We start from the raw sequence: 24893 nt of genomic DNA on the forward strand, positions 1-24893 counted from the left end.
AGTGACTTCCGCCTGGCCACTTTACCATAAAGGCCTGATTGTTGGAGTGCTGCAGAGATGATTGTACTTCTGGAAGTTTCTCCCATCTCCACAGAGAAACTCTGGAGCTCTGTCAGAGTGACCATCGGGTTCTTGGTCCCCCGATTGCTTAGTTTGACCAGGTGGCCAGCTCTAGGAAGAGTCTTGGTGGTTCCAAACTTCTTCCATTTAAGAATGATTGAGGCCACTGTGTTCTTGGGGACCTTCAATGCTGCAGAATGTTTTTGGTACCCTTCTCCATATCTGTTCCTCAACACAATCCTGCCTCGGAGCTCTACGGACAATTACTTCGACCTCATGGCTTGGTTTTTGCTCTGACTTACTCTGTCAACTGTGGGACCTTATATAGACAGGTGTTTGCCTTTCCAAATCATGTCCAATCAATTGAATTTACCACAGGTGGACTCAAGTTGTAGAAACATCTCAAGGATGATCAATGGAAACAGGATGCACCTGAGCTCAATTTCGAGTCTCATAGTAAAGGGCCTGAATACTTACAGTAACAGTCAAAAGTTTGCACACACCTACTCATTCAAGGGCTTTTCTTTATTTTTACTATTTTCTAAATTGTAGGATAATAGTGAAGACATCAATACTATGAAATCATGTATGGAATCATGTAGTAACCAAAAAAGTGTTTAACAAATCTAAATATTTTATATTTGAGATTGTCTTGGCATTCTCTCAACCAGCTTCATGAGGTGGTCACCTGGAATGCATTTCAATTAACAGGTGTGCTTTGTTAAAAGGTAATTTGTGGAATTTATTTCCTTAATGCATTTGAGATGATCAGTTGTGTTTTGACCAGGTAAGGGTGGTATACAGAAGATAGCCCTATTTGGTAAAATACCAAGTCCATATTATGGCAAGAACAGCTCATATAAGCAAAGAGAAACGACAGTCCATAATTTCTTTAAGACATGAAGGTCAGTCAATCAGGAAAATGTCAAGAACTTTGAACGTTTCTTCAAGTGCAGTCGCAAAAACCATCAAGCACTATCATGAAACTGGCTCTCATGAGGACCGCCACAGGAAAGGAAGACCCAGAGTTACCTCTGCTGCAGAGGACAAGTTTATTAGAGTTAACTGCACCTCAGATATTGCAGCCCAAAAAAATGCTTCACAGAGTTCAAGTAACAGACACATCTCAACATCAACTGTTCAGAGGAGACTGTGTGAATCAGGCCTTCATGGTCGAATTGCTGCAAAGAAACCACTACTAAAGGACACCAATAAGAAAAAGAGTGTAAGGGGTGCGTAACTGGTGGCAGGGAAGTCAGACGCAGGATAGCAGAACTAGGTAATAGTCGGAGCAGTTTAATTCCAAAACCAACGGCATCAAGAAAAGAACAACTTGGTACAAAACCCGACACGCACCAGTCAACATGTGCACAAGCACTTACAAACAAACAATACCACAGAAAGACATGGGGGGAACAGAGGGTTAAATACACAACACGTAATGAGGGAATGAAAACCAGGTGTGTGGGAAAACAAGAAAAAACAAATGGAAAATGAAAAATGGATCGGCGATGGCAAGAAGACCGGTGACGTCGTCTGCCGAACACCGCCTGAACAAGGAGAGGAACCGACTTCGGTAGAAGTCGTGACAAAGAGACTTGCTCGGGCCAAGAAACATGAGCAATGGACATGAGACAGGTGGAAATCTGTCCTTTTGGTCTGATGAGTCCAAATTTGAGATTTTTTGGTTCCAACCGGCATGTCTTTGTGAGACACAGAGAAGGTGAACAGATGAAGTCCGCATGTGTGGTTCCCACCGTGAAGCATGGAGGAGGAGGTGTGATGGTGCTTTGCTGGTGACACTGTCAGTGAATTATATAGAATTCAAGGCACGCTTAACCAGCATGGCTACCACCGCATTCTGCAGCGATACACCATCCCATATGGTTTGTGCTTAGTGGGACTATCATTTGTTTTTCAACAGGACACTGACCCAACGCACCTCCAGGCTGTGTAAGGGCTATTTGGCCAAGAAGAAGAGTGATGGAGTGCTGTATCAGATGACCTGGCCTCCACAATCACCTGACCTCAACCCAATTGAGATGGTTTGGGATGAGTTGAACCACAGAGTGAAGGAAAAGCAGCCAACAAGTGCTCAGCATATATGGGAATTCCTTCAAGACTGTAGGAAAAGTATTCCTCATGAAGCTGTTTGAGAGAATGCCAAGAGTGTGCAAAGCTGTCGTCAAGGCAAAAGGTGGCTACTTTGAAGAATCTAAAATCCTAAATATATTTTGATTTGTTTAACACTTTTTTTGGTTACTACATGATTCCATATGTGTTATTTCATAGTTTTGATGTCTTCACTATTATTCTTCAATGTAGAAAATATAAAAAATGTATAAATGCCTTGAATGAGTCGGTGTCCGAACTTTTGACTGGTACTGTATATAAATAAGTTATTTCAGTTAATTTGTTATAAATTAGCAAACATGTCTAAAAACCTTTTTTCGCTTTGTCATTATGGGGTATTATGTGTAGATTGATGAGAAAAAAAAAAACAATTTAATACATTTTGAAATAAGCCTGTAACGTAACAAAATGTGGAAAAAGTTAAGGGGTCTGAAGGCACTCTATCGGCTCTGCGTCATGCTTAAACTGTTGAATAGAAGGTCTGGAATGTATTTTTTATTTGATACCAGAACAAGAGCAGATCTTAACAAACTATAATGACAGAAAATAATACCAATCTAACATTAACACACTCCATCAGTGGATCTAAGTTGCTATACCTCTACTGTTATGTTGCTGGGGAAGGAAGCATGTTAGGCAGAGGTGACATAAGGACATTCGAATGACTGCATGTTTCTTCTCTCTTCTTACAGCATCAGTGTAGTGATTGGCGCTCCCAAGGCCAATACCAGTCAGTTCAACATCGCAGAGGGCGGGTCCGTGTACTACTGCCCATGGAGTCTCGGCCAATCTGAGTGCCACAACATTGAATTTGACAATCAAGGTAAGACCCAATATGACCTCATTGGTTTAGGTCTTGATCACGCCTTCTTGCTCTTGCAGTCTGAACATGTTCTGAATTACATTGAATTATCGACTCACAAGTGGTTTAAGCACTAACGTTTGAGTCAAACATCACAGCAGAATGCCAGCTGTCCTTTTCGCCCCCTGTCCCTGCTCTCTGCTTCCTGTAACATAAACCTCTCATCCACTCCTCTCTTTTTATTGTGTTGACTGGTGACTGGAGCGTGATACTCTTGAGAACTGGAGATTTTAGAGGATGGCTAGCAACCGTTAAGCTGGTCAAGCCGTGGTCCTGTTCTGAGCACTTCTTAAAGCCACTGGTCCATGGCCTCCAAGCTGCTGTGGCCGGCAGGTGATCATGTGTCACTGTTCTACTTCACTGATCCTTTGTTTGACACGTTGGTTCCTGGAAACTTGGTGCGCACACACAAACCCACACACTACATATACGCACACACACACGTTCACACAGACAACACAAACACATGCACGCACACGCACACACACACCCCGATACAACACAAACACATGCGCACACACATACTTTTACCCTCATTATATGCTGCTGCATATATTATTATCTATCCTGATGCCTAGTCACTTTACCCTGCCTTCATGTACATATCTACCTCAAATACCTTATTATTATCTATCCTGATGTCTAGTCACTTTACCCTGCCTTCATGTACATATCTACCTCAAATACCTTATTATTATCTATCCTGATGCCTAGTCACTTTACCCTGCCTTCATGTACATATCTACCTCAAATACCTTATTATTATCTATCCTGATGCCTAGTCACTTTACCCTGCCTTCATGTACATATCTACCTCAAATACCTTATTATTATCTATCCTGATGCCTAGTCACTTTACCCTGCCTTCATGTACATATCTACCTCAAATACCTTATTATTATCTATCCTGATGCCTAGTCACTTTACCCTGCCTTCATGTACATATCTACCTCAAATACATCTGCACATTGATCTGGTACTGGTACTCCCTGTATATAGCCTCACATTGATCTGGTACTGGTACTCCCTGTATATAGCCTCACATTGATCTGGTACTGGTACTCCCTGTATATAGCCTCACATTGATCTGGTACTGGTACTCCCTGTATATAGCTCCACATTGATCTGGTACTGGTACTCCCTGTATATAGCTCCACATTGATCTAGTACAGGTATTACCTGTATATAGCTCCAAATTGATCTGGTACTGGTACTCCCTGTATATAGCTCCACATTGATCTGATACTGGTACTCCCTGTATATAGCTCCACATTGATCTAGTACAGGTATTACCTGTATATAGCTCCAAATTGATCTGGTACTGGTACTCCCTGTATATAGCCTCACATTGATCTGATACTGGTACTCCCTGTATATAGCTCCACATTGATCTGGTACTGGTACTCCCTGTATATAGCCTCACATTGATCTGGTACTGGTACTCCCTGTATATAGCTCCACATTGATCTGGTACTGGCACTCCCTGTATATAGCTCCACATTGATCAGGTTCTGGTACGCCGCAGCCCGTCTGGTGTTCAACCTTCCCAAGTTCTCTCACGTCACCCCGCTCCTCCGCTCTCTCCACTGGCTTCCAGTTGAAGCTCGCATCCGCTACAAGACCATGGTGCTTGCCTACGGAGCTGTGAGGGGAACGGCACCTCCGTACCTTCAGGCTCTGATCAGGCCCTACACCCAAACAAGGGCACTGCGTTCATCCACCTCTGGCCTGCTCGCCTCCCTACCTCTGAGGAAGTACAGTTCCCGCTCAGCCCAGTCAAAACTGTTCGCTGCTCTGGCACCCCAATGGTGGAACAAGCTCCCTCACAACGCCAGGACAGCGGAGTCAATCACCACCTTCCGGAGACACCTGAAACCCCACCTCTTTAAGGAATACCTAGGATAGGATAAAGTAATCCTTCTAACCCCCCCCCCCCTGTATATAGCCTCACATTGATCTGGTACTGGTACTCCCTGTATATAGCTCCACATTGATCTGGTACTGGTACTCCCTGTATATAGCCTCACATTGATCTGGTACTGGTACTCCCTGTATATAGCTCCACATTGATCTGGTACTGGTACTCCCTGTATATAGCTCCACATTGATCTGGTACTGGTACTCCCTGTATATAGCTCCACATCTTCCAACAGATTAGAAAATGTGTTGCACATCCTTGGATGCTGGCTGAGGCCATGATCGTCACAATGATGTAATGTGCAGCAGGCAGCAGGGCGTTGGGGTGAAGGATAGTCCTTTGGGGTTTTGGACAGTGGGCATTGAAGGCGCACATTTGATTTGTGAGGAAGAGAAAATTCCGCCATCTGGGCCAGCATACAAGAACATAGCACCTCTGTCTGTATGACAAAGGAAATATGTTGTCCTTATTTGCTTATGACATGGCTAGAGCTCAGCTAACTGTAGATATTATACCGGTAATATATTAGTATTGACCCTTTATATGAGAGGTGTGTCTGTTTTTGTGACATTATTCAGCATCTCCCCTGAGTGTGGGTGAGGTCTTCCCTGAGCCTGACCAAGAGGCCTCCCTCTCCACTTCCCCTTCCAATGAGATAAGAAGAGACAGCCCAGGGATCTGAGGGAGGGAGAAGGACAGGGAAATCAGAGCCCTGTTTCCATCTCTGAACCATTTTCCCCTACCACCAGTAACTCCCCCAGGGCCAGCTAATGTGATGAGTGAATGTGGCCACTTGTCTCTGACCGCATCCGCCCTGTACTCTAACTCAGGAAACTCCTCTAATGGTTCTCCCCTCGCAAAGTTCAAAGGGGAGACTCTGTGGACACACGCCAGACCCCACCCTGCCCTCTGCTGTCCTGTCCCAGGAGAGCGAAGGGTAGAGGGGCACTAGTCACGTCAGCACAAAGTCTACCCAAGTTCACTGAAAGTACGTTACATGACATGTTATTGCCACAAGCGTCTGCTGGATTTTTCTCTTGTTTGTGTCAAAGCTGTGCTTGTCTGGCTCTTCACCTACTGATCTTTTCATCATTCCATCCGTCACACTGTATGAACGCCAATATAGCGCCTCTGACATGGACAATAAGAGCAGTGACAGACACGGAGCTCAGAGCACAGCAGCTCAGTGAGAAGTGAAGTTAGAGAACACCCCAACGTCCGTTCTGTATGAGTTGATAGTCTTGGGCTCTGAACGTAGCGATCATGTCACTGACATTACTGTAGAGATGTCATGTTGAATATCATTTTCTGTTTTACCGTGACGAGGTGGTCAAGAAGAATCCGTCTTCTATAGTTCTGAAACATGAATACTAGTTGGATTTCCTTTGCTGATACTCATGGTTGCCGGGGTAGTGTGTCCCAAATACAAAGTCCTGTTTGGCTTGCATGTCTCCTCAGCGTCACCCCCTCACTTTATCAAAACAAAGGCCCCTGAGTTATGAAAATAGTAGTGCAGATTATTGCAGTGCAGTTAAAGGAACAAGCCTCTTAGATATTTTTAATGTGTTAGGCATGTTATTTGTGGTATCGCTAAAGCGTGTCTTTCCACACATGATGGAGGTGCACACATGTATTATGGTAGGGAACAGGGGTGCTGTGAGCCCGTGAGTAATGCTGAAGGGGAAGCCTGGTGACGTTATATCTACTGTGACGTTATTAAAGGACCCTAATCCGCACTGCTTTCCTTCCAGGCCAGGGGGGAGACTAAACTCCCTGAGAGAAGGATAAAGCGAAGCAGGAGAGGGGAAGAAAAAGGAACAGAGAGAACAAGAGAGAGAGTGATGTACAAAGGGATGAACAAAAAGTGGAGAGGGAGAGGGAACACTTGCGAGAGAGAGATGCATGCCTAAGAGGTTGCTAGGAAGAAACAGAGCCAGAGCGTTTGTTTTCCTTGGACACAGTCCTCCCCTCTTTCTTTCTTTCCTTCCACCAAGACATGGAGCAGAGCAGGCCCTCACCCAGAGCTGACACAGCCTGCTTTCCTCACATCCACAGGTCACAACCTCTGGCTCACACCACCAGGTGCACCCCCTTCCCCGACAGATAGATATGGCTCTGTTGCAACACTTGTGGTTTAGCGCTGGAGAATATTAGTGGGAAAAAATAAGTGGGCTGGGGTGCGGTTGCTGGGTACAAGTTCCACTGGATACGTCTTGTTGTTCGAATTCCAAGCGTTTAGAATTCTTGTTACAGGATGTTTCACGGTATGTACACTGTATAAACCGATTTGTTTGGATTTTGTTTTTCACCATGGCAACACAGATGTTGCATCAGTCTTGCCAATAAAACGTCCTGTTTGAACCTGTTTGAACCTGACTCCTGCGGCCATGTCTTGTCCTGTCACAGAGGGTGCATCCTAAATGGTACCCTATTCCCTTCATAGTGCATGTCTCTGGTCAAGAGTAGTGCACTATATAGGGAGTATGGTGCCATTTGGGTCTCTAATAGCGATGGAGTAGAGCTCTGGGTTACAGGCCAGGTGGCCAAACAGAGTCAGGGTCAGTGTGGTCACCCAGAGCTGGACCAGTCAGAGAACTCAGGTTGACATCTGGACAGTGAGGACCAGAGCCATAATGAGGAATATAAGGCTCTGGTGAGCACCAAATACCTTCTAGTTTTCCTCTATGTTTCTCTCTGGAATGTTCTTCATGAGAAACGTGATGTGTGTTTGTGTTTAATGATGCAGTAAGTAAGTCCTGTAGTAGCAGATGTTTGGATAACGTTGTCTGGAGCCTCCAGGAGAAGAACTACAATGATTCATTAGGGGCTTTTTTCAGTCATCACTCATTCACTCAGTTTAGTTGTTGTTTTGTCTTCTTCCCAGGGGACCGCATAGTCACTGTCAGTGGCACAGACTACCAGGCTGAAGTCAAGTCTCACCAGTGGTTCGGCGCCACCGTCCGTTCCCACGGAGACACCATTCTGGTAAGACGACACTCAGAGACTGAGACCAGGTTGAGAACGTCTGTTTACTTTCAACGTTGGCCTCTATAGCCCAGAGTCCCTCAACTGTTATGATGTCTGGCGTTCATGTCAAGGGGTTGTATATGTTCATTGTTCCAAGTTTGTCTTAAAGGTCTATGTCTATCAGTTTGTTGTGACTCTATTACAATTTTCACCTCCACTACGTCTCTCAGAGGAGAAGTGTTTTGTGCTCCTGTGACATTGAAGTTGAGACACCTGTAGTTTTTTGGGGATGATTGTGAGGGACGGGACCTGGATTTGGTTACATTGTTACTTTTCTCCAGATGTAACATTAACCTCTCTCTGGGTCTCCATCAAGTTACACAGGGTGTTGTTGTAACTGAAAAAACAACTCCCTCCTCTGCCCGCCCCCCCCCCCCCCCCCCCCCATATAGGCCTGTGCCCCCCTCTACTCCTGGAGAACCAAAGCAGACATTCCCCAGTCAGATACAACGGGAACCTGCTACCTCTCTGTCAAGAACTTCACCAAGTTTGTGGAATATGCTCCCTGTCGCACAGGTAATTCTTTTTGGTTTTTCACAAAGACATCATCCATCTTTCTAATGCTCTTCTCTGCCGACCGACTTGCCCACTACCCAACAACCCTACACTACAGGTGACTCCTGTGGCCGACCTCTGACACATCAGCTGTCCACACAGCAGGCTATTAGACAGGGTTAGGTGCTGCGCCTGAAGGCCACAACAGAAGGGGTGTATAGAGTCTCAAGTACCCCTACTGAGTAAACACTTCCAGCGACATCACACACTAGCTGGGGAAAGAATTTACCTTTATCAGATGCAGTCAATTATGTTATCCCGTATTGACCAAGTGTATCCCTACTGCTGGTAATGGCTGGCTGGCTTGGTTCTGTTCACAATACCCAGTTGAGTCATCACGACAAGGTTAAAAATATTTCCAAAATATCTAGATTCTGAAGTATTGGTTTAATATGAGGCAATTTATGGATCTTTAAATTAGCTTTTTCAAATCGGAAACATTCCTGTCTAAAACTGATTTATCAACCTTTGCCTCTGTTTATTTCAGAATTCATTAACGAGGGTGGTCAGGGCTACTGTCAGGGGGGATTCAGTGCTGATTTCACGAAGGTAACGCTCCTAAACACTTCCTCTCAGTTCAGTACCAGAGGTTTATCAAATACTATGGATTGCAAACACACATGATCTCTCTCATGATTCTGTCTCTCTCTCTGTTGCTCTCACTCTCTCGCTTTCAGGATGGGAAAGTGGTGCTTGGAGGACCAGGCAGCTTCTTCTGGCAAGGTACAGGGTTTGACAACCCCCCTGGACCACAAGCAAATAAGTTGTAGCCGTATTCTGAAGTTATTTGTGTGAAACCTGAGAGAAACTTTCCATTCACTCCCTGTTTCCTGCCTCCTGTGTCTCCTCAGGTCAGGTGATCTCAGCAGCCAAAGAGGAGATAATCAAGGCGTACTATCCAGGGTACTTCATGCAGTCTGTGGAGGGACAGACCCAGACCAGACAGGCTCAGATCAAATATGACGACAGCTACCACGGTAAGACTTTCCTCTCTCGTAATTCTATCACTCTCCTGATCCCCTTGCTTTACAAACATGCTGGTTTCCTGTGTAGGCTACTTGAGTCTGAGAACTATGATTTGGAAACGTCACCACATTCCCTCTAACCCTCTGACCTCTGATAAAAGGTGGATAGCTGCAGAGTTGGGCAAAGTACATGTCTTTATCCATAGATTACACTTCAGGAGTAATGGAGGCGTATGGGTTCTGAATGCTTGATATCATATGACTAATGTCTGCTCTCTCTTGTGGCCTTGCAGGTTACTCTGTTGCAGTTGGGGAATTCAGTGGAGATGACGTGGAAGGTAAAGACATCTGTACCGCAGACTTCCACAGGCCTGGCTGCACGTCAGACAGCCATTAAAGGGTTCAGATTGTTTACTATACCTGAAGTGAACTCAAACTGAACTCACCTACACAATTCAGTCCCGCTACTAAGCTAGAAAGACTGCGATCGCTGGAATTCTCAGAGTTCCAGACGGCTGTGACCTTTGTGATATTTCCCCTCCTAAATCCTAAATTTTTTCTCTGTTTTCCCCCTGTCTGTGCACTTCTCAGATGTTGTGGCTGGGGTCCCAAAAGGGGTCATGCTCTATGGTTTGGTAAGAAAACCTCATCACCGCTCTCATTTTGAGTGGAATATCGTAACACAGGCCTAATACACTATACATATGCTGGACCTCAGAGATTCTGACCATGTGTTCTGTGTGTGTGTCTGCTCTCTGCAGGTGTCTGTTTTAAATGGCACTGATCTGAAGTCCATGCTCAACTACACAGGCGAACAGGTAAGCCACAAGCCTCATCTCAAACGCCAAACTGTTTTTTTTCAGACAGACTGCGGTTGCATAACTAGCTGTTTCTCGTGGCAACTCTTAATTTCCTGAGTCAGTGTGTACTGGAACACTGATGATATAAGCAAAATCATTTCCTTTACAAGTCTCTGTTAACTGGATTTCAAGCCATCTGTGGTTTGCTGTAAAGCATAATTATTGATGTTAAAGTGCAGAAGCAATTTTCTCCAAATGAGCAGCATGATCCTTTCTGCAAATGGAATGGAAATAGCGTGAGCCCCTTTTAATGGTGCTGATTGGTTCAGCTGAATAAATAAAATCATAAGTGTATTTGCTTACCCTGGGAGTCTGGGAATTAAGCTGTTTCTGTGTCTTTGCTACTTCAGATAAAAATGTATTATACAGACATAACAAAAAAGACTTCAAGTTAGACCAAGCAAGCACCATCATTTCCATTGACCATTTTGTCTCTCTTAGTAGTCTCTTCTACAGGATCTCTTTTAATTCAAGTAGATTTACTGTAATTTATGTTAGATGCCCCTTTGCTTGAAAGCAGCTTTTTTTGTTTGAGCTGTTTTGGACCCAGATAGATAGTGATGTTGTAGAAATGTGACATGATGTACTGATGTTTTCTCAGATGGGCTCCTATTTTGGGTATGCTGTGGCCACAGCCGACATCAATAACGACGGGTGAGTTCTCTAAGAGTCGAACATTACATTCTAATGAAACATTGTCATACAGTATGTTCTCGCCCATGAGCAACATTTAATTTATCCAATAATGTTATGGGAAACTCAGTCAACATCAATAATGAAGAATGAGTAGGAGTCGGTTCTCAGACAGCTGACATAGTGGCGTTCTCACCCTTTTTAATGATATGGGTAGTGGTGAGACTGGTTTTCTGACCAATGACTACTTTTATGGGAAATGTGTCTTTTGTGTCTGTACTACGGTTGAGAAATCCATCCAGAATCCAGAAATTCCCAGATTTCTGGAAAACCTTGGAATTTTAGGAAAACTTCCTGAATTTGCCACATTAGTCTGTACAATGTATATGTCTGTGACTGTGTTTCTCTCTCCTCCCCTCAGCATGTCTGACCTGTTGGTGGGAGCTCCCATGTACATGACCCGAGGGTCAGACAGCCGTCTGGAGGAGGTGGGCCGTGTGTACCTCTATCTGCAGCGTGGACCACTGGACCTGGAGCCAACTCTCAACCTGACCGGGACCCAAGTGTTTGGGAGGTTTGGCAGCACCATCGCACCTCTGGGAGACCTCAACCAGGACGGATACAATGGTGAGAGGTGTGGTGGTAATACTGGGGCTTGAAGGGACAGAAGAAAACATTATTTGATTGAAAAGTGAAACCTTCCCTTTATGGACCGTTCGTGTGTCAGGTTATTGGTTTTGAGACTTCTACATGTCCTTTTTGTTGGTCTCATGTAGTTCATTCCAAGTCCTAGTAGTCTGGAAAGTTCTGAGTGATCTCACGGTCTTCTCCTGTTCTCTCCTCTTCTCTGATTGGTAGACTTGGCCATCAGCTGTCCTTTCGGTGGAGAGGACCAGCAGGGATTGGTTCTCATCTACAACGGATTCGCCGGTGGGCTCAGGGACACACCCTCTCAGGTCATAGATGGCCAATGGGCTTCAGGCACAGTGCCGGCCAGTTTTGGATTCGCACTTCGAGGTGCTAGGGATCAGGACATGAATGGCTACCCAGGTGAGTGAGAAGACCAGTGAATTTTTTAAAACATCTCTCATAGTTCTGAGTGTGCTTATACTGTGTACTTGTTGTTTACTTGTAGTCTATGAACTAGAAATGTATTTTCACAACAGATCTTATTGTTGGTGCTTTTGGAGTTGACAAGGCGATTTTGTACAGGTAATTTAATTTTACTCATAACCTTCTATCTGTCAAACTATTGAGGGATTTTTATATATATATTTTTTTATTAAGTGTTGAGTTAAGAGGTTTACCCAAAGTTCTGCCTCTATCATATGTTTCTTCAGCCCAAAGTTCTTCCTCTATCATATGTAACTTCAGCCCAAAGTTCTGCCTCTATCATATGTTTCTTCAGCCCAAAGTTCTGCCTCTATCATATGTTTCTTCAGCCCAAAGTTCTGCCTCTATCATATGTTTCTTCAGCCCAAAGTTCTTCCTCTATCATATGTAACTTCGGCCCAAAGGTCTGCCTCTATCATATGTAACTTCAGCCCAAAGTTCTGCCTCTATCATATGTAACTTCAGCCCAAAGTTCTGACTCTATCATATGTAACTTCGGCCCAAAGGTCTGCCTCTATCATATGTAACTTCGGCCCAAAGGTCTGCCTCTATCATATGTAACTTCAGCCCAAAGGTCTGCCTCTATCATATGTAACTTCAGCCCAAAGGTCTGCCTCTATCATATGTAACTTCAGCCCAAAGTTCTGCCTCTATCATATGTAACTTCGGCCCAAAGGTCTGCCTCTATCATATGTAACTTCAGCCCAAAGGTCTGCCTCTATCATATGTAACTTCAGCCCAAAGTTCTGCCTCTATCATATGTAACTTCGGCCCAAAGGTCTGCCTCTATCATATGTAACTTCAGCCCAAAGTTCTGCCTCTATCATATGTAACTTCAGCCTCTGCTCCCATCTAATGTACTACAGATCCCGGCCCATCGTCAGCACCAGTGCCTCCCTGACCATCTACCCCACAATGATCAACCCTGAGGAGAAGAGTTGTTCAGTCGACAATGGCAACACCACCATACCTGTCTCCTGGTAAGCACTGTGTCATACCTGTCTCCTGGTAAGCACTGCATCATACCTGTCTCCTGGAAAGCACTGCATCATACCTGTCTCCTGGTAAGCACTGCATCATACCTGTCTCCTGGAAAGCACTGCATCATACCTGTCTCCTGGTAAGCACTGTGTCATACCTGTCTCCTGGTAAGCACTGCATCATACCTGTCTCCTGGAAAGCACTGCATCATACCTGTCTCCTGGTAAGCACTGCATCATACCTGTCTCCTGGAAAGCACTGCATCATACCTGTCTCCTGGTAAGCACTGCATCATACCTGTCTCCTGGTAAGCACGGCATCATACCTGTCTCCTGGTAAACACTGCATCATACCTGTCTCCTGGAAAGCACTGCATCATACCTGTCTCCTGGTAGACATTGCCTCATACCTGTCTCCTGGTAAACACTGCATCATACCTGTCTCCTGGAAAGCACTGCATCATACCTGTCTCCTGGTAAGCACTGCATCATACCTGTCTCCTGGTAGACATTGCATCATACCTGTCTCCTGGTAAACACTGCATCATACCTGTCTCCTGGAAAGCACTGCATCATACCTGTCTCCTGGTAAGCACTGCATCATACCTGTCTCCTGGTAAACACTGCATCATACCTGTCTCCTGGTAAACACTGCATCATACCTGTCTCCTTGTAAGTACTGCATCATACCTGTCTCCTGGTAAATACTGCATCATACCTGTCTCCTGGTAAATACTGCATCATACCTGTGTGTCATGTTGAGTACTTGTCTAGTCTCCAGGACCTGAGTGCTGATCAAGGATCAGGTCTCCCTGTCCATGTTATCTTATTCAGTTTGTTTTAAAAGTGTAAATTGATCCTAGATCAGCAACCCCTACTCTAAGACAGTTTGTGAATACAGGTGCAGACTCCATTATCTAAGGGTGTTGTTGTCTAACTGCTGCTTGATTTACATTTGGCGCAACAGGAAGGAGTTCCTCAAAACTAGCTCTCATTTGTACTTAGACAGGAAGTCTCATTGAGGACATACTGTATCACTCCACAAGACTAATCATGGTATTTATTTGGGAGACAGTCAGGCTTATCTGGTGGTGGTGACCTGTTGTTATAGCAACTTGATAACAGATTCTGTTTCTTCGAGAGGAGCAGTGAATGTGCAGCATGGTACTCATTACCATCCAATGGGAGCGGAAACAGAACAGCGTTGCTCTGATCTCTGGCTGTGCTGCTCAACATGCTTGACACTGTGTTGGTGTGTCAGCTGCTTCCCCCCCTGCATTGCCAGGTGATGGTGGGATGTAGGTGGGGGTGGGGGGAAGGAGGGAGGGAGGGGGGAGATGGAGGGAGGGAGGGGGCGGGAAGTTTTTCAGCTGCTTTTGAATGAGTTATTGTTTGGTGTTGGAACACAGCTGGGAAGCATCAGGATGTGGAGATGCTCGTGCGCAGGCACACACTCCTACACAAACACAGACACAGGAGCACAATAGAGGGGTTTCTCCTAGATAGAGAAAGAGGGTGTCTATTTCGTTCTCTTTTATTTCTTCCGTCCCTTGTATTCTATCAACACTAACTCTGTTTCGCTCCCTTTTATACCCATCGCCGCCTCCCTCTTTCTTTCCAGTCAGTGAGGGTTTGGTCGTAAAGGGCTTGGGCTTGCGTTGCGGACTGTTGGAATCAGTGACTGATGTCATGGGAGAGAGAGAGAGAGAGAGAGAGCCCTTACACATACAGACACTGACTGACTGTCCTGTCTGTGGGGATACATGAGATGTCTTTAACTCAGTCATTCCAGGCTGGAGAGCTGGGGGGACACGCCACATTATTAACTTGGCTGGCTACACCATAGAGATGCCTTTCCTAACATTACCCATATGACTAGCCATTCCTTCATATCATACAGTGTTACCCATTATACCACTTGGCTTGTCTTGTTAGATATCTGAAGACGGATATGAGAGGAAGAGGAAGTATGGGAGGAAGAGAGTGAATGAGTGAGCTGTCGTGCGTTTCCATGTATGTTGTTTGCATGTTTGTGCCATGAATGCTACCCTTATCCTGTCTCTGTTATGTCTCTCCTCTGTTCTAAACAGTGTCAACCTGAGTTTCTGCCTCTCTGCCAATGGGAAGTACCTACCAGACAACCTAGGTGAGCCAACTGTCCACATCTGATCCAGATGACATACAATACCATATTACAAACTCTCAACTGCACACGAATATCAGATGTGCACACAACGTTGTGTATATTGAATGACTTTGCTGATGCTTTGTATTGCATTGTATTGTGACAAAGATATGAGGAGCAGTGTCAGGCTTCCAGAATCCCCATATCTGCTCTGATCCGTTTAATGATTTCCAATCAAAGCACTAGGCTCCTCTTTGTTCATACACAACCCCAGCAATTATTCCACTAATCAGCCCTCTATGCATATAGTTACTGTGCTAGGTGCCATATGGTAAACTAACTACATAGTCTGGATTCTCTGTTCGCTTGAGATTATGCAAGTTAGTTTTAATGTGATGGTGTGTAAAACAATAGCACATTCATGGTTGTGTGTATGTGTGTGTGTTCCAGGCTTCCTGGTAGAGGTGCAGTTGGACCGTCTGAAACACATGCAGAAGGGAGGGGTGAAGAGGGCTCTGTTTGTAGACTCCCAGCAGGCAATGCTTCAGAGGAGTGTGAGAGTGCGGAGCGGAGAGCGTGTGTGTCACGAGACCAAGATCTACCTGAGGGTAAGTGTGCTCTACCCAAAATTACAACCAAGTAATTGCACCATTACCACAAAAATGGAAGAGGAAAGTGGAAGGGGAAAAAGTAAGAACTTGTCTGTCGGCCCGGCATTAAAGACCATCATTGGTTAAAGAAAATTGTGATCAATAAAAAAGTATACCAGTTTCATTTAAGGACCAAATAATTGACAGCCGTGCCATATAGATTGCAAAATAGTTGGAAAGAGATTTTTGACGTACTGATTCCATGGCACATGGGCTCCCGAGTGGCACAGCGGTCTAAGACACTGCATCTCAGTGCTAGAGGCGTCACTACAGACCCTGGTTCAGCGGTCTAAGACACTGCATCTCAGTGCTAGAGGCGTCACTACAGACCCTGGTTCAGCGGTCTAAGACACTGCATCTCAGTGCTAGAGGTGTCACTACAGACCCTGGTTCAGCGGTCTAAGACACTGCATCTCAGTGCTAGAGGCGTCACTACAGACCCTGGTTCAGCGGTCTAAGACACTGCATCTCAGTGATAGAGGCGTCACTACAGACCCCCTGGTTCAGCGGTCTAAGACACTGCATCTCAGTGGTAGAGGCGTCACTACAGACCCTGGTTCAGCGGTCTAAGACACTGCATCTCAGTGCTAGAGGCGTCACTACAGACCCCCTGGTTCAGCGGTCTAAGACACTGCATCTCAGTGATAGAGGCGTCACTACAGACCCTGGTTCAGCGGTCTAAGACACTGCATCTCAGTACTAGAGGCGTCACTACAGGCCCCTGGTTCAGCGGTCTAAGACACTGCATCTCAGTGCTAGAGGCGTCACAACATTTACATTTTAGTCATTTAGCAGACGCTCTTATCCAGAGCAACTTACAGTAGTGAATGCATACATTTCATGCATTTGTTTTGGTACTGGCCCCCCGTGGGAATCGAATCCGCATCCCTGGCGTTGCAAACACCATGCTCTACCAACTGAGCCACAGGGAAGACACTGCATCTCAGTGCTAGAGGTGTCACTACAGACCCCCTGGTTCAGCGGTCTAAGACACTGCATCTCAGTGCTAGAGGCGTCACTACAGACCCCCTGGTTCAGCGGTCTAAGACACTGCATCTCAGTGCTAGAGGTGTCACTACAGACCCCCTGGTTCAGCGATCTAAGACACTGCATCTCAGTGCTAGAGGCGTCACTACAGACCCCCTGGTTCAGCGATCTAAGACACTGCATCTCAGTGCTAGAGGCGTCACTACAGACCCCCTGGTTCAGCGATCTAAGACACTGCATCTCAGTGCTAGAGGCGTCACTACAGACCCCCTGGTTCAGCGATCTAAGACACTGCATCTCAGTGCTAGAGCCGTCACTACAGACCCTGGTTCAGCGGTCTAAGACACTGCATCTCAGTGCTAGAGGTGTCACTACAGACCCCCTGGTTCAGCGATCTAAGACACTGCATCTCAGTGCTAGAGGCGTCACTACAGACCCCCTGGTTCAGCGGTCTAAGACACTGCATCTCAGTGCTAGAGGTGTCACTACAGACCCCCTCCCTGGTTCAGCGATCTAAGACACTGCATCTCAGGCTGGGCGCCTCGACCCGGCAGCGCGCCTGCACTCAGGCGAGGCGCCACGCCCTGGTTCAGCGATCTAAGACACTGCATCTCAGTGCTAGAGGCGTCACTACAGACCCTGGTTCAGCGGTCTAAGACACTGCATCTCAGTGCTAGAGGTGTCACTACAGACCCCCTGGTTCAGCGGTCTAAGACACTGCATCTCAGTGCTAGAGGCGTCACTACAGACCCTGGTTCAGCGGTCTAAGACACTGCATCTCAGTGCTAGAGGTGTCACTACAGACCCCCTGGTTCAGCGATCTAAGACACTGCATCTCAGTGCTAGAGGCGTCACTACAGACCCCCTGGTTCAGCGGTCTAAGACACTGCATCTCAGTGCTAGAGGCGTCACTACAGACCCCCTGGTTCAGCAATCTAAGACACTGCATCTCAGTGCTAGAGGCGTCACTACAGACCCCCTGGTTCAGCGGTCTAAGACACTGCATCTCAGTACTAGAGGCGTCACTACAGGCCCCTGGTTCAGCGGTCTAAGACACTGCATCTCAGTGCTAGAGGCGTCACTACAGACCCCCTGGTTCAGCGGTCTAAGACACTGCATCTCAGTGCTAGAGGTGTCACTACAGACCCCCTCCCTGGTTCAGCGATCTAAGACACTGCATCTCAGTGCTAGAGGCGTCACTACAGACCCTGGTTCAGCAGTCTAAGACACTGCATCTCAGTGCTAGAGGCGTCACTACAGACCCCCTCCCTGGTTCAGCGATCTAAGACACTGCATCTCAGTGCTAGAGGCGTCACTACAGACCCTGGTTCAGCGGTCTAAGACACTGCATCTCAGTGCTAGAGGCGTCACTACAGACCCCCTCCCTGGTTCAGCGATCTAAGACACTGCATCTCAGTGCTAGAGGCGTCACTACAGACCCTGGTTCAGCAGTCTAAGACACTGCATCTCAGTGCTAGAGGCGTCACTACAGACCCCCTCCCTGGTTCAGCGGTCTAAGACACTGCATCTCAGTGCTAGAGGTGTCACTACAGACCCCCTGGTTCAGCGATCTAAGACACTGCATCTCAGTGCTAGAGGCGTCACTACAGACCCTGGTTCAGCGGTCTAAGACACTGCATCTCAGTGCTAGAGGCGTCACTACAGACCCCCTGGTTCAGCAATCTAAGACACTGCATCTCAGTGCTGGAGGCGTCACTACAGACCCCCTGGTTCAGCGGTCTAAGACACTGTATTTCAGTGCTAGAGGCGTCACTACAGACCCTGGTTCAGCGGTCTAAGACACTGCATCTCAGTGGTAGAGGCGTCACTACAGACCCCCTGGTTCAGCGGTCTATGACACTGCATCTCAGTGCTAGAGGCGTCACTACAGACCCTGGTTTAGCGGTCTAAGACACTGCATCTCAGTGCTAGAGGCGTCACTACAGACCCCCTGGTTCAGCGGTCTAAGACACTGCATCTCAGTGCTAGAGGCGTCACTACAGACCCCCTCCCTGGTTCAGCGATCTAAGACACTGCATCTCAGTGCTAGAGGCGTCACTACAGACCCTGGTTCAGCAGTCTAAGACACTGCATCTCAGTGCTAGAGGCGTCACTACAGACCCCCTCCCTGGTTCAGCGATCTAAGACACTGCATCTCAGTGCTAGAGGCGTCACTACAGACCCTGGTTCAGCAGTCTAAGACACTGCATCTCAGTGCTAGAGGCGTCACTACAGACCCTGGTTCAGCAGTCTAAGACACTGCATCTCAGTGCTAGAGGCGTCACTACAGACCCCCTCCCTGGTTCAGCGGTCTAAGACACTGCATCTCAGTGCTAGAGGTGTCACTACAGACCCCCTGGTTCAGCGGTCTAAGACACTGCATCTCAGTGCTAGAGGCGTCACTACAGACCCTGGTTCAGCGGTCTAAGACACTGCATCTCAGTGCTAGAGGCGTCACTACAGACCCCCTGGTTCAGCAATCTAAGACACTGCATCTCAGTGCTAGAGGCGTCACTACAGACCCCCTGGTTCAGCGGTCTAAGACACTGTATTTCAGTGCTAGAGGCGTCACTACAGACCCTGGTTCAGCGGTCTAAGACACTGCATCTCAGTGGTAGAGGCGTCACTACAGACCCCCTGGTTCAGCGGTCTATGACACTGCATCTCAGTGCTAGAGGCGTCACTACAGACCCTGGTTCAGCGGTCTAAGACACTGCATCTCAGTGCTAGAGGCGTCACTACAGACCCTGGTTCAGCGGTCTAAGACACTGCATCTCAGTGCTAGAGGCGTCACTACAGACCCTGGTTCAGCGGTCTAAGACACTGCATCTCAGTGATAGAGGCGTCACTACAGACCCCCTGGTTCAGCGGTCTAAGACACTGCATCTCAGTGCTAGAGGCGTCACTACAGACCCTGGTTCAGCGATCTAAGACACTGCATCTCAGTGCTAGAGGTGTCACTACAGACCCTGGTTCAGCGGTCTAAGACACTGCATCTCAGTGCTAGAGGCGTCACTACAGACCCCCTGGTTCAGCGGTCTAAGACACTGCATCTCAGTGCTAGAGGTGTCACTACATTCAGCGGTCTAAGGCACTGCATCTCAGTGCTAGAGGCGTCACTACAGACCCCCTGCTTCAGCGGTCTAAGACACTGCATCTCAGTGCTAGAGGCGTCACTACAGACCCTGGTTCAGCGGTCTAAGACACTGCATCTCAGTGCTAGAGGTGTCACTACAGACCCCCTGGTTCAGCGGTCTAAGACACTGCATCTCAGTGGTAGAGGTGTCACTACAGACCCCCTGGTTCAGCGGTCTAAGACACTGCATCTCAGTTCTAGAGGCGTCACTACATTCAGCGGTCTAAGACACTGCATCTCAGTGGTAGAGGCGTCACTACAGACCCTACAGACTCTCTCTCTGTCTCTGTCTGTCTCTGTCTCTGTCTCTCTCTCTCTCTGTCTCTCTCTGTCTATCTCTCTCTGTCTCTCTCTCTCTCTCTCTCTCTGTCTATCTCTCTCTCTCTCTCTCTCTCTCTCTCTCTCTCTCTCTCTGTCTATCTCTGTCTATCTCTCTCTCTCTCTTTGTCTATCTCTCTCTCTCTCTCTCTCTCTCTCTCTCTCTGTCTCTCTCTCTCTCTGTCTATCTCTCTCTCTCTCTGTCTATCTCTCTCTCTCTCTCTCTGTCTCTCTCTCTCTCTCTCTCTCTGTCTCTCTCTCTCTATCTATCTGACTCCAGGATGACAAGGAGTTCAGAGATAAGCTCTCCTCCATCTACATCTCCCTCAACTTCAGTCTGGATCCTCAGGCAGCGTTCGACTCCCACGGCCTCAGACCCATCCTCAACTACCAGACCATCGAGCTCATCGAGCAGAAGGTACTTCAATACACCCCCCTCTGTCTAACTATGACCACCCCAGCCCCCAGCACCCCCACAGCACTGCTGACCCCCCAGCACCACTGACCCCCAGCACAGCAACCCACAGCACCACTGGCCCCCACAGCACCACTGACCCCCCAGCCATCACCCCCACAGCACTCCTGACCCCCAGCACATCCTCCCTCCCTTCTGTCTGACCCCCAGCGCAGCGCTCCAACCCTGGAGGACTCCTCTGAGTCAACAGCCCCTGTATCTCTGGTGGTGGAGCACTGCACATGTTTTAATGAACAACACTTAGTGAAGACGTGGCTGGAAATCCATTCACTCACTCAGAGGTGATGGTAAGGTTTTCACCTTGACCAGACCTCCCCCTTCCTTCCCTCTCCCCCACACACACCCTCAGAAAGACTAAGGCTGCTCTCCTTGTTGATTTCCAAACCGCTCTGCTGGGAAGGGGTCCAGAGGCTCTGGAAAGCAGTTTTCAACAGAAGAAATTTGAGGCATGTGCACACTATGGTGGAGAGAGAGTTAGAGTTTGACTGCCCCTCCAGGACTAGCCGCTTTCAGCCCAGCTAGGCTGTGTAACGGTTGATAAGTCGTGTTCCGACTGAGGGGTGCACAGTCAGACACACAGGGTTAATAGATATTTCTGGGTGGGGCCAATGGGGTGCTTCGCTTGCAACACAGGCCATGTGCCATCTGGTGTAGATTTGCCTGAATTTTTCCAGTTTTCTCCTGGCAGGCAGAGAGAGGGAGAGAGACGTGAGCAGGGCTCAACGTGTGGGCTGCCTGCCTTCAGCTGTGGCATGCTGGACCATATGGCAGAAATGTGGACACTGACTCAAGTAACAAATTTGATGACTTGAGACTTAACTTAATAGGAAATAAAATAACTTGAGACTTAAGACTGATGACTTGAAATGGTCTGTCCGGGTTTTGTAACGTTTTGTGGCAGTGAGTCTCCGTGGATGACTTTCCACGCAGCCAGACCCAGTAACCGCAGCCTCTCTCTCTCCCTCTGTATTTATTTATCTCCCTTCATCTCTCTCCCTCTGAGCAGGGCAGGACTGAGCCCTGTCATTGGTGTCTCCTTGTTGTATCAAAGCTGCTGGGGCCTCATCAGATCTGCTGTGTTGTACTTACACTACATCTAAATACTGAACTCTAAAGATTCTGTTGTAGTACGGAAACTGAATTTCAGAGTGGGGCTCGAACAACCCATGTCTGTCTATGCTGTATGGGGGGGGGGGGGGGGGGGGTTAGTAGTGTCAAGCTGCTGACATGTTTCATTAATCAAGGATACCCATTGTGAATGTAACACCGTGTAGGGGGTGATTACTGACTACCGCCTGGATTTAATACATGCACCATGCTTTATTATGGATTTCTCTATATGGCATCGTATGTACTGGGCTGGCAGTTGTGGTTTACCCCGTTTCTCACACCCTCTGGTTGCCGAGTGAGAGCTCACTGATGCCTCTGTGTAGTTTCAGAGTTTCTCTGTAATGTGCTCCACATGCTGCCGTGAAGCCGGGACACTGTCAGGTGATGTTTCTTAGCTTCAGCGAGGATAGGAACCTGTAATCTTTCCTCTGACTGACTGGGTCTGACTGTGGGCCATGCAGCACTCACTGAGGGGGCAGAGTGAGTGAGCTGGTGGTTACTATGGTTACCCTGCTTTCCCTTAATTAGAACCCCTGGCTGTGTAATGACAGGGGAGGTGCTGTGCTCTTTCTAACCTCCCTCAACTTCTATTTATTATCCTCAATGTCATCTAAAACATCATGCTCATCACACTGTGATGGAATCACACAGGGAAACCATTACCTACGCTAAGGCTGCTACACACACACACACGTGCACCCTTTCCTGCTTAGTTCATGTCTTTCTGGTCATTCCAGCGTAGCGTCTAGGCCTCAAGATCAGCCTGGCCCGAAGGCCTCGGCTTGATTCCCAGCTGAAACAGTTCGGAAGAGTTTGTGCACATATTATGACAACATTTTGTGACGTTTTTGTATTTTTGGACTTCAGTGAGTGTTTTTTCGGCTGTTCGGGCACACAAACATTTTTCTAGAGGCAAGCCGAAGTTTTGGAGCCGAATCAGACACGCCCTGCAAACAAGGAGGAGGATGGACTACTGGAGGTGTTGTGGTGAATAGTGTACAGTGGTTTTATTGTCAAAGATGCACTAATACCGCTTGGGATTGTCTAGAGGCAGGATTGTCCATGTAGGAGGTACAGAAATGAGTTGAGTTGGTGCAGAGTTCTTCTGACCTGTCTCTGCACCGCTGTGTCACAGGTTAAAGCACAGACTGTGTTGGGGTTTTGAGACCCCACCAGGTACAGCCTGTGATTGGCTGACCAGGTCATATGACTCTAGCCAGGGGAGAGTGTTCTGGAAGGGCCCAACGTAGTAGCCAGGGCCAGAGGTGTGAAACCGGGGGATGGGAGTCTCTGCTGAGCTGAAGAGTTTCCCTCTAAATGTTGTTCCTCTGTGTCCCAGGCCAGAGAGAGGGTTTAAGAGAGGGGTTTTGAGCACACAGTCAGATGTGATCTTGAGCTTCTCCTGCCTTCTTATTGAGCTATTTCCCTCAAAAGGGAAGTGAAGTCAGGCATGGGGCTGAATTAGTGTTATTTGTGTCATCACACACAGTCATACAGTCTATAAGCTTCCCCGGGAGAGAGGACTGTTAACAGGATTATTACAGGTGTCTGGTCTGTAGGGATGACACTCTACACGGGGGGCGGTTCAGGGTTGGACTGGAATATATTCCTCATTATTGGCTACACGACATGTCCCGTCCCGCTACAGTGGCTCTATTGTATGTTTACCACCAAAGCAAAGTTTGTCTAATACTTTGTGTGAATTCTAACTGAAAGAAGTGTAGGCTTCATTTTTAACGGGGCCTGTGTGATCATGTATAAGCTCTGTCACTGTTTCATGTATTCCTCTCATCTTCTTCCCTCCTCTAGGCCCAGATTCTGCTGGACTGTGGGGAAGACAACATCTGTGTTCCTGACTTAAAGCTGGCGGTGCACGGGTGAGTTAGTCCCTTCATTTCCTTCTCTATAAGTCCTAGACCATACACGGGCTCAGGACATGCATGCACTGGATCAGGAGAATATAGCTATGTATGGTCAACTGTGAGCCAGGTTGTATGTAGTAAGTGAACTTTTCACCCCACTATGCAGATGAGTCAGGCTTGTTGTTGTTTTGATCTGATGGGTAAGTGAAGCTGTGTCGCGCTCCACCCGTTTGTTTAGTTTAGCCAGTCTGTTAATAGCCCTACAATGCTCCACTAGCAGAGGATACTACTTTGCTTTGAAAACAGGAAGGAGCGCTGGTCTACAGGTACAGGGATCGGCTGTCAAGCTGGTGGGGGGGAAAAAGACAGGTGGGATGGAACAGATTTGTTTGGAATGTATGGGGACTGGGGAGGGAGTTGTATGTGTGCCAACCAGTACCAGCCTCCCTCTCGAATCGTTTGAAGTAGTATTCAGAGCATCGACACACTTTGATCTGTGGGCATTTTGCCCCACCTCTTTCTCTTGCTCTCTTTCTGCCCTATCATTTTGATTTCTATATTTGTTTGCACTTTCAATTCGTCATTAGTCTTCTATCACATAAACAAGACCATTTAGGTAATTATGAGTTTTAATAAAAATCGAATCAAATTCTATTGGTCACATACACATATTTAGCAGATATTATTGCGGGTGTAGCGAAATGCTTGTGTTTCTAGCTCCAACAGTGTAGTAATATCTAACAATTCACAATAATATACAAATCTAAAAGTAAAATAATGAAATTAAGAAATATATAAATATTAGGACGAGCAATGTCAGAGTGGCATTGACAAAAATACAGTAGAATAGAATACAGTATATACATATGAGATGAGTAGAGCAGTATGTAAACATTATTCAACTGTCTATTAAAGTGACCAGTGATTCCATGTTTATGTATACAGGGCAGCAGCCTCTAAGCTGCAGGATTGAATAACCGGGTGGTAGCCGGCTAGTGATGGCTATTTAACAGTCTGATGGCCTTGAGATAGAAGCTGATTTTCAGTCTCTTGGTCCCAGCTTTGATGCACCTGTACTGACCTCGCCTTCTGGATGATAGCGGGGTGAACAGGCCGTGGTTTGG

General features: G+C 47.0%; 1 protein-coding gene across 1 annotated transcript in view; it reads left to right on the forward strand.

Annotated features, from left to right (window-relative positions):
- The window catches only part of LOC106572511 (integrin alpha-5), an 80545-nt gene that overhangs the window by 24250 nt on the left and 31402 nt on the right, over window positions 1-24893 (forward strand). Inside the window, exons 2-19 of the mRNA XM_014146741.3 lie at window positions 2886-3016; window positions 7858-7958; window positions 8393-8516; window positions 9043-9104; window positions 9233-9278; window positions 9407-9532; window positions 9814-9858; window positions 10112-10155; window positions 10282-10338; window positions 10982-11034; window positions 11435-11640; window positions 11872-12063; window positions 12180-12225; window positions 12993-13106; window positions 15197-15252; window positions 15682-15839; window positions 20603-20740; window positions 23717-23784. Coding sequence (XP_014002216.1) covers window positions 2886-3016; window positions 7858-7958; window positions 8393-8516; window positions 9043-9104; window positions 9233-9278; window positions 9407-9532; window positions 9814-9858; window positions 10112-10155; window positions 10282-10338; window positions 10982-11034; window positions 11435-11640; window positions 11872-12063; window positions 12180-12225; window positions 12993-13106; window positions 15197-15252; window positions 15682-15839; window positions 20603-20740; window positions 23717-23784 — 1767 coding nt within the window. The remainder of the gene's footprint in view (window positions 1-2885; window positions 3017-7857; window positions 7959-8392; window positions 8517-9042; window positions 9105-9232; window positions 9279-9406; window positions 9533-9813; window positions 9859-10111; window positions 10156-10281; window positions 10339-10981; window positions 11035-11434; window positions 11641-11871; window positions 12064-12179; window positions 12226-12992; window positions 13107-15196; window positions 15253-15681; window positions 15840-20602; window positions 20741-23716; window positions 23785-24893) is intronic.

Source organism: Salmo salar, chromosome 15 (genome assembly GCF_965601325.2).
Source record: "Salmo salar chromosome 15, fSalSal1, whole genome shotgun sequence".
Lineage (NCBI taxonomy): Eukaryota > Metazoa > Chordata > Actinopteri > Salmoniformes > Salmonidae > Salmo > Salmo salar.